This window comes from Lonchura striata, chromosome 18 (genome assembly GCF_046129695.1).
Source record: "Lonchura striata isolate bLonStr1 chromosome 18, bLonStr1.mat, whole genome shotgun sequence".
NCBI lineage: Eukaryota > Metazoa > Chordata > Aves > Passeriformes > Estrildidae > Lonchura > Lonchura striata.
The window spans coordinates 7,629,078-7,650,924 of NC_134620.1; the positions used below are offsets into that span (position 1 = coordinate 7,629,078).

Here is a 21,847-nt window from a genome sequence, read left to right on the forward strand (position 1 = left end):
CCCTGAAGTCAAAAGAAATAAGAGAAGTTGAGCTCTGGAAGAGTGATGTAGCTGCACTGGGCAGGACAGGACAGTGCAGGGATGCTCAGGATGTCAGAGACCTCTCTGGATACAGCCGTGGAGCCCCTGGCCTGCCCCAACCTGGTGCTGTGCCATGGCAGCCAGGATTGAAGGAGACTCTGGGTTAATGCTTGGAAATGTAGCACTGGAGGATCCTGGGCCGTGGTTCATGCGAGCCTGGGGCTCTGTGGGGTGTGAGCCAGTGTAGTTGTAAGTCAGTCAGAGGTGGGAACCCCTAACTAGAAGTTAACTCCAGTTGTTCACTCAGCTCTTAAATCTGGGCTGTTTCTGTGCACAGTGGCAGTGGCTGATGGCAGTAACACCGTGCTCGGCCTGCCCTGACTCCTGCTGGGGAGAGAGGGGCAGCGGCTGCCTGGCCCTGCCTGTGCTGTGTGACCACTCGGTGCCAAGGAGAGGGGGACCTGAGCTTTGTGCAGCTCAGCCCTTTGCTCCTCCGGGAATCTTTGGGAGTGCCCTGTTTGTCTTGCAGCTTGTTATCCAATGTGTCCAGGGTGTGTGTGTGGAGCTGGGATGGCCCCTCTCTGCCTGACCCCACCCGAGGCAGTTGGTGCCATTCTCTCAGAATGACTCCTGGCAGGGAAACTGGAGCTGAGAGTGCAGGCTGAGCAAATAAAGCACAGGATCATGAGTGCTAGCTCCTGGAGACTGGCCATGAGGAGTGAGCCCGTCCCACTGACCTCGGGACGTTCTCAGTGCAGAAGCAAGGGAGGGGAAAGAGATCCATTCAGCTTGTGGGAAAAGAGGCTCCAAGGGCTTTACATCTTCCTTCTGCTTTCTGTGAGGCAAAGCCTGTGGCAGTACAGATGTGGCTCCAGTGATTACGTTTTATTCTTCCTTGCAGACCTCTGGTGCATGAAGCTGTGTGAACACACATGGCAAGCCAGGCCTTTTACTGCTATAGTTTGTATTGCAATTATTTTTAAGGTTACTTCCCAGACAAGTCACTTTGCTTTCAGCTTTTTGTAATGTCTCCTTGCTGTTTCCTTAGCGTGGGAACTATTTTAATCCTTCCTGATGCACTGAGCTCATTCTTGCTGTGATACGTACACACATATAGTCTCTTTAGATCCTGCAGTCTTACATCCACTTTTATTTTAAAATAAATTGCATACTACATTAATTATATACTCAGGTGAAATGTGAGTCACAAAGGCCTGCCCTATGCACTGTCTCCTTGGCTGTGCTTTCTCTTTGGTTTGAAGTTCTCCTGAGTGTCTGCCAGTGATATGAAGTCCTGGAAATGCCCATCTTCACCAATAGTAATTTCCCCCTGCCCCAGGCCTGCTGTAAAAAATGTCAGGGACATTTATGGCTTTTAAGATTCTTTAGATTCTCAGAGGTTCCTGCTTCTTAGGGAGCCAGCTGGGATCAGGCAGTAATGGAAGAAGCATCAGACCCTTCAGAAGCTGGTATTTGCCCTGCTTTGTAGGCAGTGAGCTGAATCAAGACAGCAGGAGTTAATTCAAGAGATGCAGCTGGTCTGCAGCAAGGCCTTGCCATGATTGCACAGGGCCAAGATGAGCAAGAATGTGTCATTGGGACAATGAGAGATGCTGTCAGGGGTGATCTCTTGTCTCCTGGCCATTGTTCTTGCAGTCCTGACTCTCAGAGATGGTTTCTGTGATGCAGCTGGAGCAGTGTACTGGAGCAAGCAGAAGAGAAACTGCTTGTGTCTCATCCCAAGTTTTATACCTGTGCTGTCAGCTACTTCAAAGAGCTCCCCTTCCCTTGAAAGGCGTCCTTGGCAGCACATGTGTTTATGAGGGAAGTGGGTATTGAGGAGGACAGTAATTTTCAGAACTTGGTGCTTTTACTGAGCAGTTGATCCAGGTACATGCTTGGGAAGCACTCCAGGTTCACTGAGCAGCTGGCACCCTCTGGATCAGCTCTGGTCTGCCAACAGCCCTGGGGCTGACACTCCAGAGGCTCAGAGCCCATGGAGGTCAGCGAGCTAGAGGCCTAGTTGCTGCATATGCCCCAGCAGTGCCACATGGACCTGCTTAGGACCCCGATGACCATCACTGTGCAGCAGGAGTGTGTCCTCTTGTCACCTGGATAAGCCTCATCTGCCCTGCCCTACCATGCTTGGCTCACACCAGGTTCACAGCATTGGATCTCGCAGCAATTGGAGTAAATCAGAAGCAACTGGAGGGAGCCCAGCGTTCCTGTTCCTCAGTGCTGGCTCTGTTCAGCTGCCAGTCCCCAAATGCACTTGCATGCATCTCAGAGCTGTGGGATGGCATTATTTGCAGCAGCTCTCATTAATGTCAGTGAAAGCCTTTCTGTTTGAGGTGGTAGGGCTGGTCCTCAGCAGCTGCTCAGAGGTTCCAGCCAGTGCCAGGCGTTTTGAATGCCCAGTGTCATCTGAACATCTCCCTGCTCCTCCCGTGGTCGCACTGTCATGGGCAGGTGTCAGGCAATAGCAGAATTGTTCTCTTGGTAAACAAGTGATGGTGTTATTGGAGCTGCCCCTCGTGTGGCAGCAGTGCAGTGTGTGCATGGGGTTGCTAATGAGGGATGTCATGGGGCTTGTTAGTTTGAAGGCTTAATGAGGCATCTTCTGCTTCCTTGCAAAGTGTGTGGATGCTTCTTCCCGTCAGCTGTTCCTGTGCTGCATCTTGCACTTGGATGTATTTAGCACTTAAGTGTGTCCCTGCAGGTAGGACTCACAGCAGATTTTGGGCATTTTGGAGGATTCGGATCCCATTTATCATGATATTAATGGCAATGGACATCCAGGAAATGTCTGGATGAGATTGCTGCTCTCGTTTGCTCAGATACCCTGCGTATGCTAGAGGGTGAGAGCTTCCTTGTGGAGCTTCCAGTGAATCTATGTGTACTAGATACCTAGAGTTTGTCCCTTAGCTGATTAGGGATTTTCCTTCATGACAAATAACTATTTTTCTTCATTATTTTTCAAAAAAATGAAATAATTAGGGCATCCACCCACCATTTGGCTGGCATCCTGCAGTAATAGGCCAGCTTGTGTTTTCTTCAGAAGAGGAAGCAGGTGTTGCTTTGTGTTTTCAAGGCAATGGTTTATAAATGAGCCTGAAAAGCCTGTGAGGGGCAGTGGGATGAGAACCCACACAGAGAATAAATCTGAGAAAATAAATTCCAGAAAATACATCCCAAGAGATTATTGTTTGGCCTGGCAAGTCAGAGCCCAGGCTAGAAGCCCAAGAGAACCCCTCCTCACTTCGCATGTGACAGTGGTTCCAGGCTTTGCTTGAAGATAGTTATCTTTGGATTCCTAAAACATATAAAGGTTTAACTTCATGCTGTGCTGCACATCCTAAGAGCTATTCATGGGTATCTAATTTGATTTTGCACCCAGTTCTCGTTAAAGGGCTGCAAGTGACAAATTACTCTTGGCCTGTTGTGGCTGTCACTTGAGCTGACATTGCATGGGGGTGCTGGCTCTCTGCTAACTCATGGACTGAGAGGAGCACTCCCCACTCTGCCTCGCTGCCCTGCCTCACCTACGCCGCTGTTTCCATTTCCTTTGGGTTGCCTCGTAGGAAAACACAGCCTAGCAAATGCAATTTTTTCCACTCCATTGATTCCAAGTTCTTTCTAACATTGCATGTTGCTGCCCCTTGTGTGTCCAACAGCCACAGCATTTACAGTCAAATGACTTTCTGTCTTCTCTAATATCTTTTTAATCTGGTTTCATTCTGACTTCTAGAAATCCAATGTAATCATCTCAAAGGTGACATCTTCATGAACTTTGCTATTCCAGTGCCTGCTATGTTAGCATCTATATCTCATGTACTTCACCAGTTTTGTTATTTTCAGATGAGCCCAGAAAGAAATTTATGAAATCAGCAATACCACAGAAAAATTCTCAGGAGGGAGGATTCCACAGTTATCTGTTCCTAACGATCATGAATCTATTAGTGAGTTGCTGATAACGCTTTTTCTACGGGGCAGGCAGAGAGTGTATTGATGACTCTGGCTGGATAAACTTTACAGTGGAAATCAAGACTGAAACAACAGCAAAGACCAGTGTCACAGGGATGTTATCAGCAAAGAACAGGAGAACCCTGTTTGTTCAATGGTTGGGCTGTGCTCCTGATGCAAGGGCAGTAGTTATTCAGCATGGGACACTAATCTTTTGTGATTGCTTTCTCTCCCTGTTTTTAAGGGAAGAAATTGTTATCTTAAGGTGGAAAGGATCTTAGGTGGTGTAGAGAATTCACTTTCAAATGTCTGTCTTTTAATAATCTGCAAGATGTATGACTTTAGTGTCTGTCTCCTGCAGTCCAGCTAGGTGATAAGGTTTGTTCCTAAGGCTGTAATTTTTGATGAGGAGAGAGGCAGAATGGCAGTCTTGAATTCAGTAGAAAATACCATCCCTGAGACCGTGTCAGGACAATACACATATTCCACATCTGTCCTGGTCAAACTGGGTTGCCTGGTCTGGCTGCAGTATTTTATACTGAGTTATCAGTGGTGAGATTTACCAAAATTGCAGAGTTAGGTTGTAAACCCATTGCCTTTTTTTTTTTTTTTTTTTTCCTGTAAGATCACAGCAGTTCTGATCTTCTTGTTCCAGTACGAAGCTCAGTGGGGCTTTGTGGTAAGATGGCAATTATTGAATGTTTGCATGGCAGTGGTGTCTGTGGAGCCTCTCCTGGGCCACAGCCTTGCAGTTTCCCACTCTGCCAGTCCAGGACTGTGGGTTGTTTCTGCCACAAATGAAGTGATCCTGCTTGCAGTGCCTCTGAAACTGTTGGCACATTCTGGATTAACCAAGGAGCTGACACATTCCTCTGGTCTGGGTTGGTGGTGTGGAGATGAAAGGCAATAGGCTGAAACATGAGCGTTCCCACAAAGGCCATTGTACAATGTAGTTATTTAAAAGGCAAATTTTTTAGGCAATTTGCAATAATAGGAACCAAGGGACAGCCTTCTTTTAATACAGATGAAAGTGCCTAACTCCTTTGAAAGTGAGGAGCTAGATACCTCCTGTATTTTTATAAATTTGGTTCTGGTGAGCAGCCTTGTCACTGCTCTTCCCCCACCATCCCTCTCTGATCTAAGCTGCTGTGTAGCAAGAGCTCTCACCATCTCCCGTGAGGAGGCTGCTGCTGCCTCGACATTTACACACCTGGTGCCAGGCTTATACAGCTGCCTTTCATGTGCTGTGGTCCATGGATTAGGTCCAGGAAAGGGGTTGCTGAAGGAAAATACTGCAAGAGGTATGTTCCAGGCTGCTCTGAATGGCCCTTTCATCTTTGCTTTAAAAAAAATCAGTAAGAGATGTAGCTCTATGAAAGGATCAAGGCTGTGCTCAGGAATGACAGACCCATTTAACATTTTGGTTTCTGTATTGGAACTGAAACTTTTACAATGCTGCTTCTATTTTAGGGATCTGCAGCAGAGATGTTCCATTGAGGATTAATCTCTTAAGCTCATCCCACCTTCTTTTGAAAGTTGTCCTCTTTATTTTCCTTCAGACTTCTCCTTAAACCCCCTGGTGTCCCTGGCAGGAGCTGGCTAGTGGATAGTCACTGTTTATCACAGTGGCTGTGCTCCTTTCTGGCTGCTCTGTGTGCCTTGTCTTGTGTGCTGAGCACGGGCCCTCTGCGGCTGGGATCATCTCTGTGCTCCAGCTCTGCACCCTGACACCCTGATGTGCTCCCTGGCACCATGGAGCTGGCTGCAGTCTGCTCTCTAGATGACAAATCCAGGGCTGAGGAGCCAGGCAGTGCACTGCCCTGAGGCCTTAGTGCCTGTCTGTTTTTCACCCAGACTCATCACAGCATGGAAATCTTACACGGGCTTTGCTCTTGCAGATCTTTTATCTTTTGCAGTGTTGATATCTTTTGCAGGGGACAGAGAACATGGTTTGGAGCTCTCCAGGGTGTCTGGGTGCAGGGTGAAGAGCATGACTCTTCTTCAGTGCTTGCCAGCACTGGATCCTTAAGGGCTCAGCAGACAGCCCTGGCCCAGCCAGGGCAGGTGTGAGTTTGCAGTGAAAATCTCTATGCTCAGAGGTGGTGGAACTGAAGTCCAGGATATAACAGCTCTGTCTAGAGGCATTTCTGTCTGGAGGTCATAATTTTTTAGGGATACACAGCATACTTTGATGAAGGAGTGGCTCTGCTCTCCTGTGAGTCAATCACACCACAACTAAAGCTTCCCAGAGGCACTTGAGCCTCAGGATTCCCCTTAGCCCAAATGTTCAACTTCAGACCTGTTCCTTCCATGTTGTGGTTGGTGTTTCTCAGGGTGTGAAGCATGCCCTGCTCTACTCTTGCTCTTGGAGCCCTCCCACTGGGGACTCACAGGCACTGCTGTGCAGAAGCTCTGTGGTTTCTCATCTCTCCAGCAAGGCAGCCTGTCTGTTGGACAGTCACTTCCCCACCAGGTCCTCACTGTGTTGAGGCATCTTACTGAGTTACAGGTGGGAAGCCAGAACTGGCAGAAAGAAGCTGGTGGGAATGCAGCCAGATGGGAACAGCCTGCTGCTTCACCTGCTGAAACCTCTTTGTCCTGCAGTGTATTCCAAGTCTGTGCTGAAGAGGAGCTACCTGAACAGCCCAGGTCTATGCCTGGTACCAGGAATTGAGAGACATTCCTTTCTCAGATGCCCACTGTTTCTAGAAGGGCTGAAGCCCATAAGGAAAAAAGGTTTTACTTCCATTGCAGTTTTGGCTGGTTGCTGTCCAGGGCTGGCCTCTGGAAGGAGGCTGAGGAACAAAGTGCTCTCTGGGAGATGCAGTCATGCTGTATTTCTCCTGCTGTTCAGCCCCAAGGTTGTTGTGTGATCCAAAGAAACTATCACAGGATTGGCAGCACACACAACCCAGTCTTCCATCTGCTTGAAGGAAGTCTAAAATTATGCAGCATGTGATTGATGGCTGCACTCGAGCATGCTCTGCCCCTTGTTCCTCTATCCACTGCATTTGCAATAGCTCTTACCACCCTGTGGGGTCATGCCCAGTGGCTGCTGTGTCACCAGTGAGGCCAAGGCCATGTGCATGTGTGAGCTGGACTGGATTCCAAACAGGGTATGGATCACAGCAGCTGTATTTGCTGGCAAAATGGCCCCATCCAATGGCTGCTATTGCCATGAGACTGGGAATTCTGGAAGAGACCCACAAAACCTGGATGTTTTGAGCAAAGTCTGGGGTGAGGGCAAAAACCCATGACTGTGTAGGAGTCTGTGTGTATGACAGTGATGTGTGGTGGCTGGTACTGCCTGAGGCACTGCTGGGTACTGCAGTCAGGTTAGAGCTTCCAACAATGAGATACTGATTCATCTGTGGTCAATGTGTTTTTAAAAGAATGCTACAGAACTGTCAGTCTGGTTTCTCCTGGCCAACTGTGACCACTGCAAGGCTCTTTTCCTTAGGACTCCCCCATGCTGGTGACCTTAGTTTTCATTTTCCTTTCTCAGTCTGGTTCCTCAGGAATTTGCACTGTCTGTTTCAGGTGGGAGAATCCTGCTCCCACCTTGGCCAGTGTGGCTGCTTGTACAGTGGAGAATGGAGCTGTGCTGAAGAAACCACAGAGCTGGGGGACTGGTACAGTGCTGCATTGCCAGTACAAACCATTTCCAACCCTGTGTGTGGGCAGATAGATTTGGGCTGCTGCAGTTGGAGGTCAGCAGTTGGAGCTGGCACAAGGCAGAGCAGTGTGGCTGAGCTCATCTGACAGCACCATGCTGTGATTCTTCCCCTCTGCTCTGCTTGGGTTTGGATTTGGGGATTTGGGGGTTGAGTGTAGTCCTGTGCAGCTTGTGCCATACCCTGCTGTTAATTCAAAGCAGTTTCTGCCAGATTTGTTCTTGCAGGGGAAGGAGGGAGGGTGGAGGGTTCGGATGGCAGTCGACTGGGAGGCAGAGATAAATTAAGTGTTGAGCTCTTAATGGGGAACATGCTCCATTGGTTTGGGTTTCCCTCCCCACCCATCCCACTCTTTTTAATCTGTGGCAAAGTCTTGAGAGCAGTTTGAGAACGGAAGTGATTTCAGACTGGAGGTGACCTCATCTGTCTCCAGCTCTGAGGTGGAGCAGTGTTTGGAGGCCCAGCCAGAGCTTGTGGTACTCTCTGAATGATGCAGGCAAGGGGCTGAGGCTCCAGGACAGCCCTGTGCCTCCTGCCCAGCGGTGTACAGCTGTGCAAGGGGGTGATAAGTGAGTGATGGCTGTGGGGGGTTTTATCTTTCTGTTCTCATCTTTCTACATGCTAGAGTGGGGGGGAAGTAGGAAGGAGAAGCAGAGTCCAAAAAACACAGCTGGACATGTCACATATCAGAGCAGTTAGTTCCTGATGAGAGGTCCAGCCCTGTCCTGCAGGGTGCTGAGCTGTGCCCAGCTGGAGAACACACTAAGTGTGGTCATGTGCTGTGTGGAAAGGTGCTGAAGGTACGTGCATGGATGGAAGAGTCCCTGTGGGTTCTTTGAATTTGAGGATCCTGGGGATCAGAGCCCTCCTGGAGGTTTTGCTTTTTAGGAGCCAAGATGTCAGTGAGAAATCTGGGAGATTTGAGGATCTGGAGCATGGGGTGGGAGCCAGCTGGGGTGTCAGCTGCTGGTCCAGATAGTGATGAGGAGCACATGAGACCACAGATGATACTTGCAGAAAATACAAGATAATTCTGCTTCCTGACATGGAAAAGGACCCTTCCTCCTCCCTTGGTGTCTGCTATTTTGAGGTGGCCAAGATTTTCAGTTGCACAGCTGGAGCCTGGAGTCCTTGGTCTCTGCTGGTGTCCAGCAAGCCCAGCTCTGTCCTGGATGCTGGAGCTGGTCTTTCAGGTGCAGTTCTGAACTTCAGTAAATGTCCATGTTTTTCAGTAAGGACAGCTTCCAAGTGCTGTCTCACAAGCTGTGTGGGGGTGTCCAGCCACTTCCCCTTAGGCTTAGTTGTCTTCTGGCTCCAGCTCAAGCTGAAGAGATGCTCGGCTGTGGTAGGCTATGGGTGGGAAAATAAAAGCAGTCTTTTCTCATGTCTCTGTGGCTGTGTGGCTGCAGAAACTCCTTGTAGCTGGGTAGGCAGTATTGGAAGTGGATAAATTGAGTGGAAGAATTTGCTTTTCTCTTGGCCTTGTCCCAGGTGGCATCGAGACTCTGGCTTGGATATAAATTCCTCTCCCACCACTGCTAAACAGGGAGAGTTTAACCATTCATGGGATCTAGCAAGAGACTTTCTCCAGCCTTCCTGCCCCTTCCCTGTTGCACTGAGATCAGGGATTGAAAATGGATCCTGTTGTGACCATGTCACAGTGAGGACAGGAGTTTGTAGATTTTCCTCCTTCCTGTCTCAGACTCGTCTCCATGCCTTTATGTGAGGAAACAGTCCCAAAGGGCATAGACAAATAGGCATTTTGTGTTTAAAATGCCCCTTTTTTCCTCTCTGCTCAGCATCCCACAGCTGTGCCCATGACACTGCAGTGCAATGACAGGTGACTGGCACTGGCTGGGTTGCAGAGGAGCTCTGCCATGTCTTTGAGGAGGAGTTTGGGTCCGTGGAGCCCCAGGAGAGGGTTGTGCTGCTGTCAGTGGTGACAGATGCACGGTGCCAGTGCTGGCTGCCTGGCAGGGCTCAGGGCCTTGGCAGCCCCTGCATCTGCAGCCTCTGTGTGTGAGCCCCAGCAGCATCCCAGAAAGGGACCATTATCCCCAAGCCTTGCCTGTTGCTGAAGTCAGGAGGGCACAATAAAGATGTGTCTCGGCAGCAGCCTGGAGCGGGCTCGTGTGTTGGGAACAGAAGAGGCTTTATAGCCTCTGCTGGGAGGTTTGTCAGCTCTGGAGCTGGGATGGGAACTCAGGGCTCTGTGCCCAGCCCTGCTGTGCTACTCAGGGCCTCTCCTGATTCAGGACAGGGTCACTGGCTCTTCCTTCACTGGGGGAGGTCTTGGCAGCAGATCCTGCTTGCCTGAGCACAGCTTTGCCCGGTGGGCTGGGAACTGCATGAGGCAGGGCTCCCCTGGTCTCAGGTTCAGCAGCCCTGTCCTCTGTGGCCTGAAGCTGTGTGTGCTCTTTGCAATGTATTAAGTCCCCAAGAGCAGCCTCAGGGTGACTGGGACAGGGCTGTAATGGACCAGGATGGCAATGTCACTCTATCTGGAGCTTTAAGGAGAAATCCTTGGGAGATTTCAGCAGAGCAGGGCTGAGTGGGACAGCTTGACAATATGTGCTAGCAAAGCAAAGGCAGATTGGAGAAGCAAGGGAAGCTCCTGTGGTCAGGCTGTTACACCAGACACATGAGCTACAGGAGGATACACATTAGAGAATGCTCTTTTCCAGCTATTGAGAATGGACCTGAGGTCTGGCTGCTCTCCCACCTCTGCCTGCAGCATCAGTTCCATGTTGTTGTGGGACTGAGCATGGTGGTGGCTGCCAAGTGATCCAGAATTGCCCTCTGCAGAGGGGTGTGGTGAGATAACCAAAACCACAATGGGGCAGAGAAGTTGGTGGTGGGATTGGGGCAGTAAGACAAGACCATGTTGGGAAGGATCCCTTGAAGAAGCTGTGTAGGATGTTTTAGAATTTTGGTTTTGTGCCAGTTTTATCCAGCCAGTTTCTGCTACTGCAGTATCACAGGGTATTGCTGTGTTTTGTTCATGCTGTCCTCATATTCTATCCTTTCTTACCTAAGAGCAATGTTCTCCCAGAACACTCAGTTCTGCTCTTTCCAGTCAAGACTAGGAAGATTTTATTGTGAAGGAGAGGAGAACTTAGGATATGTTCTGCTGCTCTCTGCTGTTTTTGTGAGTCCACCACAGGCACCAAATCTTACAATCTGAAGGAATCTCTGAAGGGAATTGCAGGGCCCATGGACACGCTGAGAGGAGCATAACATCTCTTCTGGCTCTGAAAAAATGTGTGCTCAGAGAGGAAGTAGCAAACACAGGAAAAGGGTAGTTTCCGAACACAAACTGCCAAGAATTAAGCAATCTGTTTTATAGTATGAAATCTCCTGTTGAGCAAGAAGGCTATTTTCCCTCCCAAGCAGGTGTGACTGGTAAAGCAAGGTGGCAAAGTCCTGACAAAGCTCAGCTGCCAGACAGGACTAATACTTCCATAGCTCTCTCCACACAGGGTGTCCCCAGTTTTTATCCCTTTCCTTCTGCTACCTTTTTTGGAAGCTGCCTAGACTCTCCCATGGTACCTGCTGGCATTTTCATCTCCACTCTGTCCTTTTGTGCTGCACAGGCACCACAAGCATATTTTGACCTTTTGTGAGGCAGCTGGGTACATGGTTGGCCCAAGCAGCATGTACACAAAAAACAGATGCATGGAAAAGGTGTCTGAGTAAAGATCTCTTTGCATAACTTGGTTTCTGCAGGACCTTGATATAGAAAAAAACAAGGCCTGGTAGCTGTTAATTTAGAGATCCTGGCTTATCAGTGGCAGATTCCTTTTGGCTTTAAGAGGGCAGGCCAAGAGATGTGGAAACAGCTTTATCAGCCGCTCCTCTGCCGTGGTGCCATGCAGAGCAGTAATCTGGTGTAAGTTGCACTTAGGAGCAAGTCCTCTGTGGCTTCAGGGAAGTGGCCTGTAGGTGGATTAATGATGGAGCTTGGTCACAAAATCAAAGGGGAAGGGCTGCAGTGCCTCCCAGGTGTTCATTTTGCAGAAGGGAGGTATTAGGTCACTGAGGAGGGTGAATTCAGCCTCTGTCCCAACTGGCTGGCTGTTCACTCCCTGTGTGCCCAGGAGAGGAAACCCTCTCCAGAGTCCTTTGCTGTGTAGCTGCTCCTGTGAGCCAGCACATAAATGGAAACAGATGGCTCCATCTCAGCGGTTAGTAGGAATCTCTCACTGCTGCAAAACTGCTAATGAAGTCTGAGGCTGGACTGAAGCAGACAAGGCTGCTCTGCTGGCCTTCTGTCTCTGTGCTGGGGTGCCTGTTACTGCCCCCTGTCACAAGAGCTGACCCCCCCTAGCCTGGCAGACTGTGCTGTGTCCTGCAGCAGCCTCAGGCAGGGTGTTCATCTGGGTACTGCAGAGCCACTGGGACCTGTCAGTGTTCACCAGTCTTGGCAAATGATCTGTGTGGTCCATCCTTACTGTGGGTTCCAGACCTTGCAATTCCCACCTGTATTATGGAAGGGCATGGGGAGCCCTTTAGTATTTGACACAATCTCTGCTGAGACTCTGAGCCAGATACTTCTTCATCTAAGGTTCTTTGTTCTGTTTCACTACAAACTCAGACTAACTAGTCTTATTTTTGCCCTACTGGTCAACATCTCCCTGAAAAGGAGCAGCAACATTCAGCAGTTACTGAATATTACTCTTAAGCTTGGAAGAAACTTCATTTAAATTCCCTTTGACAGCACAGTTTGATTTAGATGTTCAGTGACTTGAAGTTTTCTCCCATCATCACATAAAATGTGACTTTCCAGTCACACTGCAGGGCACAGGGAAACAGTGAGTTGTGCAGCGAAGGTGTAACCAGGCTTGGTGTTTGCTGGGGCAAGTAGGTGATTGAGAAGGGGAGAGAAAGGTGTTGGAAAGCATTTCTTGATGCCATTTTTGATTATTCTGACATCTGTCCCCCAGGCACAACCTCAGTGTCTGCAATGGCAGGGTACAAGGAGCCAATATCAATGCTGGATGGCTGCAAAACCACAGGCAAGTGGGGAACAATCCTGCTCCCCAGCTGCCTTGCTGCCCTTACCTTTTCTTCTTCATTCATGCAACAAACTGCCAGACTGTGTATCTCTTAGGTGGTCCCACAGCTGTGCTGGGGACCTCCTTGGGCAGCCAGGGCTGTGATGCCTTTGGGAACACCATGCCTCACTGCTGCCGTGATCCAGCATGGGCACTGGTGTGTGCCAGGCCCTGGCAAGCTCAGCCAGGCTGCAAATGGTGCAAGAGGCACTGGCTGTTCGATGGCTGCAGTGTCTCAGCCTCGTGGCCTGTGAGCCTGGCACAGCTGGGTAACACTGTACCCAGCTCTTGGTGGGCAGCTAGCAGTGGGCTGGCATGGATCACAGGGGAGAGAGTCAGCTGCAGGCTCCTGAAATCTTCTGAAAGGCATTTCAAAGCCCCTTGCACGGAGAAGGCAGCAGTTGCATTTTATAGCCACGTGCAGAATAGAAGCTTCCAAGCCCAGGGACTGCTGTGGAGCTGCTGGAAATCTTGATGGTTTGCTCTGGAGGGCTGTAAGCTCCATGTTCTGCATGGATTCAGGACATTGCCCGTGGAGAACACAGGATGTCACAGGGTACAAGAGAACAGAATTGACAGATTGCCTCTGACAATCTGAAAGCTTCAGTCTGTACATCTCCTGTACAGAGAGGGAAACTGTGGGAAACTTGTGGATACCAGCAGGATATGTTCTCTCTGTCAGGTGGAACTCATGTGTCTGTGCATCTCTGCAGGTCCTGAGGATGCTTGTGCAACCATCAGGGCTTCAGGTATCAGTACTGCTTCCCAGAAAACCACTTCTTAGTGGTGTGGAGGACAGACAATCTTGTATGCTCAGTGAGGATCTCTTTGGATACTTAATCTGGGCACACAGTCCTCTCCTTCTCTGGGAGCTCTGAGATACAGCTCTGTGTTAAATTACCCCAATTTCAACATTGCTCCATCTCTTCCTCAGGTTTCCTGCAGGAGGGTGTTATGATCTTTTTCTGAGAGCATCTCACACCATGGCTGAGAATCAGGTACGCTTCTTTAGGCCCTGCCCAAAAGGAGTGTTGGGCACCACTGCTCATAAATGGAGGTGTGCTGCAACCCCAGTCCAGCTGATTGCATATTCCTGCTGATTAGCTAACTGCTTCCAATTGCCAACAACATCACATTCATTGAATTCACACTGTGATTTCTGTGTCACCTGGGAAAAAGGGGCAGGGTGCAGCTATGGGAGAGAAGCCTGTGTTTGCCAGACTGAAAAGGACAAATGCTATTGCAATGAAGCACTCAAATCATTATGCAGTTCATTCTGCTGTTCATATTGACCCAAGAACAACATCCTGGAGAGGAAGGGAACAATATTTCCCTCTGACTAATGCTGCTGGATTGTACAGGGCTGTGGGGGAACTGCCAGCCAGAGAAACCATCAGGAGGGGAAAGAAAATGGAAAGGGAATCTAATTATCCATCTGCAAAGACATGCTAGTCCCAACACATGGCCCAGCCCTGAACAGACTGATGTGGACAGTGACGTTTGCACAGAGTATTTTTGTGGTGGGGCTGGGAAACGAAGCTCCTGGGGGACCCCTCTGGGATAGCAGATGGTGCAGCACACATCACGGCGAGCTGGGGCAGACTGGAAGGCACAGAACTGCTTCCTCCAGGAACACTGGCCCGTGCTGGGCTCCGAGGGACAGCTCTTCACAGCCAGGTACAGGTACAGCTGTGTTGTGTGGAGATGAAGGTGGAGCAAGGCAGAGCTGTGCTGGTGCAGAGGGAGGAGGGTGAATGCATGGCTCCCTCTCAGCAGGCTCATCTCGGTCAAGTGGGCTGGGGCTGCAAGCCCAGAGGTGAGGGTGGGAAGGAAGGTGCAGGTCCCTGTGTGCCTCTGCTGTCTCAAGGTGCACAAAGACTCTGCTTCATGTTACGGAGTGTGCAGAGGCAGCTGACAGCAGGGAGGGACGGTGTGTGGCTGGAGTCTGGACATCTGAGTCCTTGATGGGGGACCTGCAGGAGACCCAGAAGAAGGTGCTTCTACCTCTTGTTCTGCACTGCTTTTTGGGATTATTGCTCACAGTCTGAGGCCAGCTTTTCTCTCCTTGGATGCCTCCCAGAACTGAAAGTTGCTAGAGAGAGCTGCCTTTCCCCCTTAATTAATGGAATTTAAAATTATTTGGTGAGCTGAGTGGGCTTATTCTCCTGCCTTGTGGGCATCAGCTACTCCTAAAGTTATGTTAATTGTAGCTGGAAGATAGAGGTTGGAAGTTCTCCCAAGATAGTTGGCTTTCATTCTCCCAAAAAAGTTTTCAGGAGCCTGCTGGGAGGACAGCAGGGTTAAGAAAGATCTCCTTGCAGACCTGGGAGTATCCATGAGATGGGTGAACTGGGAATGAATCGGGAGAATTTCTGCTTGAGTGGAGAATCTTTGTTGTGCACCACCTTGCTCTCCATGGTCTGTGGTCAGTGTTGTTTGCAGGTGTGGTGCCCCAGCCTGGACTGTCTTCCCTTGTGATGCCCTTGGATTAGCTCCTGCTGGACCAGGCATAGACCAGGTGTCTCACAGTGCTCCTCTCCGGTTCAGGATTCAGCCTCTTTGGTAGACAGGCCTGATCCTGCATCCCTTACTCACGTGAGCAGTCGTCTCTATTTCAAAGGGACTACTCGGTGAGTAAGGATCGCAGGACTGGGACCACTACCTGTAACTTAAACTGCACCTTCTGTAGGATCCTGTCCCCAACCTTTTCCTATTCATGTACCTTAACATGCATCAAGAACTTCCAAACTGATGTTCTTGTCATTTGGATGGAGAATCTGAGAGCTGGAAGAAGCAGTGCCTTTCCATTGCAGAGGATATATCACCATTATTTTCCATTTTCTTCCACCAAACCGCTCTCAGCCCAGCCAGCTTCTGTGCCCCAGAGGAATGTGTACCTGTTTGTCTCCCAAACACTGTTGTTCCTGGCTTCCCAGAGCTGGCATGGCTCTGCTCTGCCTCTCCCTGGTTTTCCCAGCTATAACTTTGAGATGAGAAGCCTCTAAGTCTGATCTGTGCTGCAGAGCTGGAAGATGAATCAGAGGGAGAGATGAGCAGCAGTAGTGCTGAGACTGCCACAGACCTTCTTCCACCACCTGGTTTCTCCTTCTGTCTTAACAGGCTAAATTTGGAAACCTCTGTCCTATGCTAAGGAATATGTTTGAAATTGGAGGAAGCAGCGAGGGTGGCAGGTTTGACCTGGACGTTGATTTCTGTGTGGCTCTGGCCAGGGGAGCGGCCGGGACGCTCCCCGCTCGGACACGGCTCTTGCGTGCGCCAGCTTCTCCCTCGTGTGGAACACACCTGTACCATACCGGTACCACACCGGTACCACACCAGTACCATACCGGTACCACACCGGTACCACACCAGTACCGCACTGGTACCGCACTGGTACCGCACCGGTACCACACCAGTACTGCATCGGGACTGCACCGTGGCTCCTGCTGTGGACAGGAGCGGGCAGAGACCGAGGGGCTGCTGGAAGAGATCCAGCCAGCTCCACGTCTGCCCAGTTTGTTATATGGTGCAGATTACCCTAAATGAGGAGCTGGGTGTGAGGAGCTCTGTGAACTCACTCCAGAGCAAGTCACGAGTTTAAACAAGCAGGAGGCAAATTACGGTCAGTTGTCGCTCCTTTTTAAGAGCTGGAAGTGGAGGCATGGCATGAGTCACACAGTGCTTCTTAGGAAGCACGAGGCACTTCAAGTGGAAGCAGGGAGCATAAATACCTTTGAAAGAGAATTTGATACATTTCTGGAGGGATTATGTGACAAAGCAACAGTGATCCTTGAGCGGAAATTAAGAGTTTGACCTGTGGGATAGGTAAAAGAAAAGATGATATCTGGCTCCTGTGCAGATTGTGCTTATGGCACTGAACATACAGAGGATTAATCCTGTGCTTTGGGATTTCTGCATTTCTTGTTTGGTATCTTGCTTTTTCCTGAGCATCACAGGATGAAGCCTGGCTAAAGAGTTAGGGCTCTGAAGCCACTTAGATGGAGCCTTGCTTGCAAGTTTGAGGTTAAATTATTCATCAGAGTTTAGATCAGCAAGGCTTTTTTCCTTGGATCAGGTCAGCAGAAGCCTCAGGGTGAGTGTGCAGCTCTGCTAGTGGTGGAGCAGCAGAGTTCAGACCTTACAATACCCATGAGATTCATCTGTCTGAAGTCAGCACTGATGTTTCTTACAGTGAGAGAGGAGGCAGCAGGAGAAGAAGGTGGTAACTGAGCCCTGGAGATTCCCAGCTATGCACATGCATGGAGAGGAGGGTATTGGCTGTTCCTCATCCTCCATTGCCCTGGTCAAGCTGGGAATGGGTTTGGTGCCTGGTGCTGCTCCTATTCAGTTTGAGCAAACAGCTTCTCTGGAACTGCCCTTCCCTTCATCCTAGAAAATAGCCAGAAAGAAAATTTCCCTTCTGTGGGGAATACTGAAAATAGCTTAGTTGCTTCAGAGGAAGAAACATAAATGCTGTTATTACATGACTGTGCTGACCCTGCCAAGCCATGGATATGCAGTTTCACCACTCTTCCATGCAGGCCAGGCTGGCTGGGTGCATCCCTGGTGGGACGCTGTTGCCTGGCTCTGTGCTGCTCAAGAGCATCTGTCTGGATCAGGCTGAAGATCTTTCCTTCCATGACATGCTCCTGGTTGTTCACCAAGGATGGAGCCTGAGCACTGCAGTCCCTAAGCCACAGCATCTCTGCCAGAAAACAGCTCCCCTGCAGGTGGAGGACTTCTCTGCTCTCACAGTTTGACAAAGGGCTGGTCTGTGAGGTGGGAAGGACTTGGGGCACCCCAAGTCTGTGTTGCCCTTGCTGACTGTTTGGTATACTGGGGCTAGGCTGGGGTTGTCTGCTCTGACACTCAGAAACTTGGATCCTGCAGCCAGTTTGACCCCCAAGCTGCTGCTGCGAGTACCTGCCTGGAGAGGAGCTTAGAGGTGCCAGTGGAAGAAAACACTTTGCATTTGCTCTAGATCTTGGAAGTGTCAAGTTTTTCCCTGCTCTGCTGCACACTGAACGAGATGTCCTCTGTTTTTCTTCTTTTAAGGATGTTGTACATCAGATTTCTTGTTGGAGGGATTTACACTGGGCGTTTCTAAGGGCTGTGTGGAAAGAGGATTGTGATCAGAAAGGACAGGGGCAAAACAAGATTGACTTGGCTGTCTTGGGGAAGTTTGGACACAGGTCAGCCTGAGCCAACAGCTCTGGGTGTGTCATGTGTCACATCTGAGGGACAGAAATGAGTCTGTCATTTATGGTTTGGTGACTTTGAGGATGCCAGATGAGCATCTCTCCTGTCTCTAGGAGGGAGAGGAGAGGCTGAAACCAGTTGACTGTCCTTCAGCCTTTTGGAAGCCATGGCATTGGCCACTCAGTCTTAAGATGATCTTTGTAGCCAAGATCTACTCTTCTGTTTCTTTTCCTGATCTTTTCTCTGAGTTGTCAGGCATGGCCTTCTGACTGGAATTCCTCCCTGGCTGCCAGTCCTGAGAGCATGTGTGATGTGTGAGAGCTCAAGGCACTCATGAGACAGTCGTTCCTTGTTTCTCTCTGCATTGTCAGCACAGCTCCTGGGGCCATGAACAACACTGTGGTTTTGTCGCAACCAAATTGTTGTTGACTTCATCTGTGATCCCAGCGCAAAAGAATGTTCTGATTTGGTGCAGTGGGCTCGTGGGGATGCAGCAAGTCTCCATGTGCCTTTGGAAGATGCTTGTGGTTGGTGGCCATGTAGCCTGTGGTACTCAAACAAGTTTTCCAAGCCATGTGACTTCATCGGAGTTGGAGAGGGTTTGCTTGCAGCTATAGTGGTTTATGGTGTGGAAGGACTGGTGAAATGTCCTGTTATCTTAAGAGGGTTTCGATGCACCTTGGGTATGCCACAAGCCATTGCTCTTGCTGCCCTGTGCAGGCAGCGTGGTGCCGTCACTGCTCCTCAGTCGTGTGCCAGTTGCAGGCCCTGGTGGGAGAGTGCCCCAGTCCTGGAAAGCAAGGATTAGGTGAATCTAGGAGGAAAAAGAGGTGTCATGAGCATGGCCCGACCTACCACTGAGCAGGGAGACCAATGCAGGGCTGTCAGCTCCCTGGGGAATGGAGCAATGCTACAGAGGGAAGGCAGAGCTGCCAAACAGGGACGTGTTCTGATCAGTGGCAATTCTTGCCACACCTGGATCTCAGTCCACACCATCTGCTTGACTGCTACACACAGAAATAACTGGGAACAAAACTCAGTGGGTGTAATTAAGGATGCTGCTGGCAGATCAGGGTGGTTTGGAGAAGGGTTTCTTGCTTGTGGTATGACAGCTGTTATATGGCAGGGGTTTTCCTGCTCTGGGAGTGCTTCCTAGTTCTCCATTTATTTTTTATCAGCCTTTAGGACCTTGTACCTTTGACTTCTGACATCACCCTCTGTCAGCTTATAGGATAGCAGCGTAGGTAAAACACTGGGGGTTTTCCCCTCTTCTTTCATTTGCACACTCACAGCTGCTTACATGGTGGAGGCCCTGGGTTGTGGCCCAAGGTGACCAGGGCAGGCCTTGCTGGTTTGGCACCCTGTGGAGTCACTGCTGGAGTCCTGCAGATCCCAGAGAAGCAGCAGCAGCTGTGGCTGAGAGCGAGGCAGGAGTATGGCTGCAGCATGTGTCCTTCCCATTGGTGAGCAGAAAGCTGTTCAGGAACCCGTGAGGCAAGGGACAGGTTCCTCCAGCACCACCAGTGCTGTCATCTGTCACTTGATTATACATGCTATGGTGGTGTCACTTTATTATACATGCTGTGGTATTAACCCCCCAGTTTCCAGAATGGTGTGATTATATGAAATTAGGAGCTTTTGACTGTTTAATATAAATTCCCATTCAGTTTCTATGACTGCACATAAAAGCTGGAAGGCATATTTTATAGGTTCAGAACTCAGATTTAAGATTTGAATGACTTTCTTGATGTGCTGGGCTGTTGTTGGGTTGGGTTCATCTGGTTAATGAACACACAGATGCTTCCTTATTTTGAAACGTCTTCAGAGCTTGAATGGTTGCTATAAGATCCAGAATGCATCTGCTGCTATTCCAGTTGGATTCAGAGATGAGGCTGCAATAGAGCCTGGACTAGACAAGAGATCAGCCTGCATCATATGGGGACAGATCCATGTCAATCAGGACTGCGATCTGGGGGTTATATATGAACCCTGCTTTTTGGGGTCTTTGTGGATCCTTGAGACCTTCACCCACACAGCCAGAAGCAGCACTTTTGTTGCTGAGAGCAGGTTTCCTCCAGCAAACCTTTGTCTTGGCTGCATCAGGCAGGGTATGTAAGAAATCCTCCAGCTGAATAGGCCCATCTGTCACGCGGAGCCAGACTGATGGCAGGGACAGCATCCGGTACGTGCGCAGCCTCTCCGCGGGACACTAGCGGGGAGACACATCGCCTCCGGCCCGCGGCCGCGGTGGCCTTTGTCCTGTCCTGCTGGCAGGCTCCTCCCGCGGCACAGGCGGAGGCAGGAAATCCCGGGCAGCTGCCTGGGAGCCTCCTCGCCTTTCCTCGCCTCTCCCTCGGCTCTCCTCGCCTCGCCTCGGCACCGAGGCGAGCCGAGCCAGCCCTGCGTGTGTGTGCACGCGTAGGCGGGGGGGCTGCCGCATGGATTTAGCGAAGGCTGGGAGGGAACACATGGGTTGGGGTTTTTTCCCTTGGCCCGCCGTGGCTGTCCGTCCGTCCTGCCAGGCGCGGTTATGGATTCGATCATTATTCAGGAGCGGTTAGTGGAGCGGCTGCTGTCTCCCCGGACGCAGGCACAGCGAAGCCACCCGGGCAAGCTGAAGGTACAGCGATGTATTTATAGCACTGCGCGAGCCGGGGAGCAGCGGGGACAGGAGGGGGGAGGATGGTGCCCGAGAAGACGCGCGCAGCACAAGATGAGACCTCTGAGGAGCAGAGGAGCGGGAGGACGCCGGTAAGGGAGGGACGGCGGGCACGGAAAGGACGGGAGCAGCCCCGCGGGCGCGGCGCCGAGGGGCGCTGGGCAGCGGGGAGATGCGCGACGCTTTTGTGCGGTTATTCGAGACAGCGATTCCCCGTCTGAATGGCGTGTGCCTGCATGGGGGGCTCAGGGCAAGGAGTCAGCGCTATGTATGCCCACACGCAGTCCGATTTGTGTTAATTAACACTGTGTTAATGCTGTGCTTTGCTGGCCGAGTTCCTTCTCTTCAGCAAATGCTGGTGGCCGAGTGGTTTTGCCGATTCTCCTGTGCTCAGCCCCGGGCCCGAGGAGCAGATGTCCGTGGCAGATGCCTCGGGGGCTGTTTGTGTTATGAATTTATGCAGCTTTCTGCAATGAAAGGAAGCAAATGGTCTGCCTCTCCTCCAGGGCTGGGCTGTGCTGGTCCGTGCCGACGCGGATGTGGCGGCCGTGCCCGGCCGGAGGGGAAGGGCTGGGGAAGGGCTGGATGGCTTGTGCCACCGAGAGGCTGTGACACCGAGAGGGCCCCTTCCCCCTGAAGAAGCAGAGGCGCCAGGTCCTAGTACAGCTCCATCATTTCTGGGGCTTGCTCCAGACCTTGACACGAATTATTCTTCAAATTTGCTGTGGTCCCATAATGTTTAATTTTAGCCCTTTTGAATATACCCAGCAAGGCCCCTTTTATCCCCAGGCTGAATGAAGTCACGTGAGATCTGGGTTGGTTTAAACAGCACATCCACCAGAGACGAGAGGAGGGAATTGGGAAGGACAGGAGTGATGGAGGCTGTACTCTGCCTTGGAGGTGCAGACTGCCCTGTGAGCACCTCAGTACCAGGCTAGCTTCTCCTCTGTGCAACACATCCCGAGTGTTTCTACACCCCCAGCATGAACAGAGCTTGAGCCCACCCAGGGCTTTATTTCTTGGCTTGAACTCCCAGGGAAAGCACTGGCTGCCAGGGGAGCCCTGTCCACCCCGGCCGGGTATTAGAGGATGTGAGGATGTGACATGTTGCTGTAATGTCTGGTGAACCAGCAAGCATGTGCCAAGGGAGAGTACGGGTGTGTTTTTCTTGGCCTGAGGTGCTTTGGTTTGTGACAGGGTCCCAAAGATTGGCTGCAGCTCTTAGTGGCCTCTGTGGTAGTGTGTGGGGCATGTTCCCAGGCACGTGGTTGCGGGAT

The 21,847-nt window shown here is 50.6% G+C and overlaps 1 protein-coding gene across 5 annotated transcripts in view; it reads left to right on the plus strand.

The window, feature by feature from the left end:
• The window catches only part of SEPTIN5 (septin 5), a 42,604-nt gene that overhangs the window by 6,881 nt on the left and 13,876 nt on the right, over positions 1-21,847 (plus strand). Inside the window, exon 3 of one of the 5 annotated variants that reach the window (XM_021544538.3) lies at positions 13,647-13,710. The exons of 1 other annotated variant lie outside the window; for it this stretch is intronic. In XM_021544538.3, the coding sequence (XP_021400213.1) occupies positions 13,696-13,710 (15 nt within the window). In that variant the 5' untranslated portion in view covers positions 13,647-13,695. Of the gene's footprint in view, positions 1-13,646; positions 13,711-20,069; positions 20,094-20,213; positions 20,532-20,566; positions 20,663-21,847 lie in introns of those variants that run through there. 3 more of the 5 variants (XM_021544539.3, XM_021544535.3, XM_021544536.3) reach the window with 3 other exon arrangements.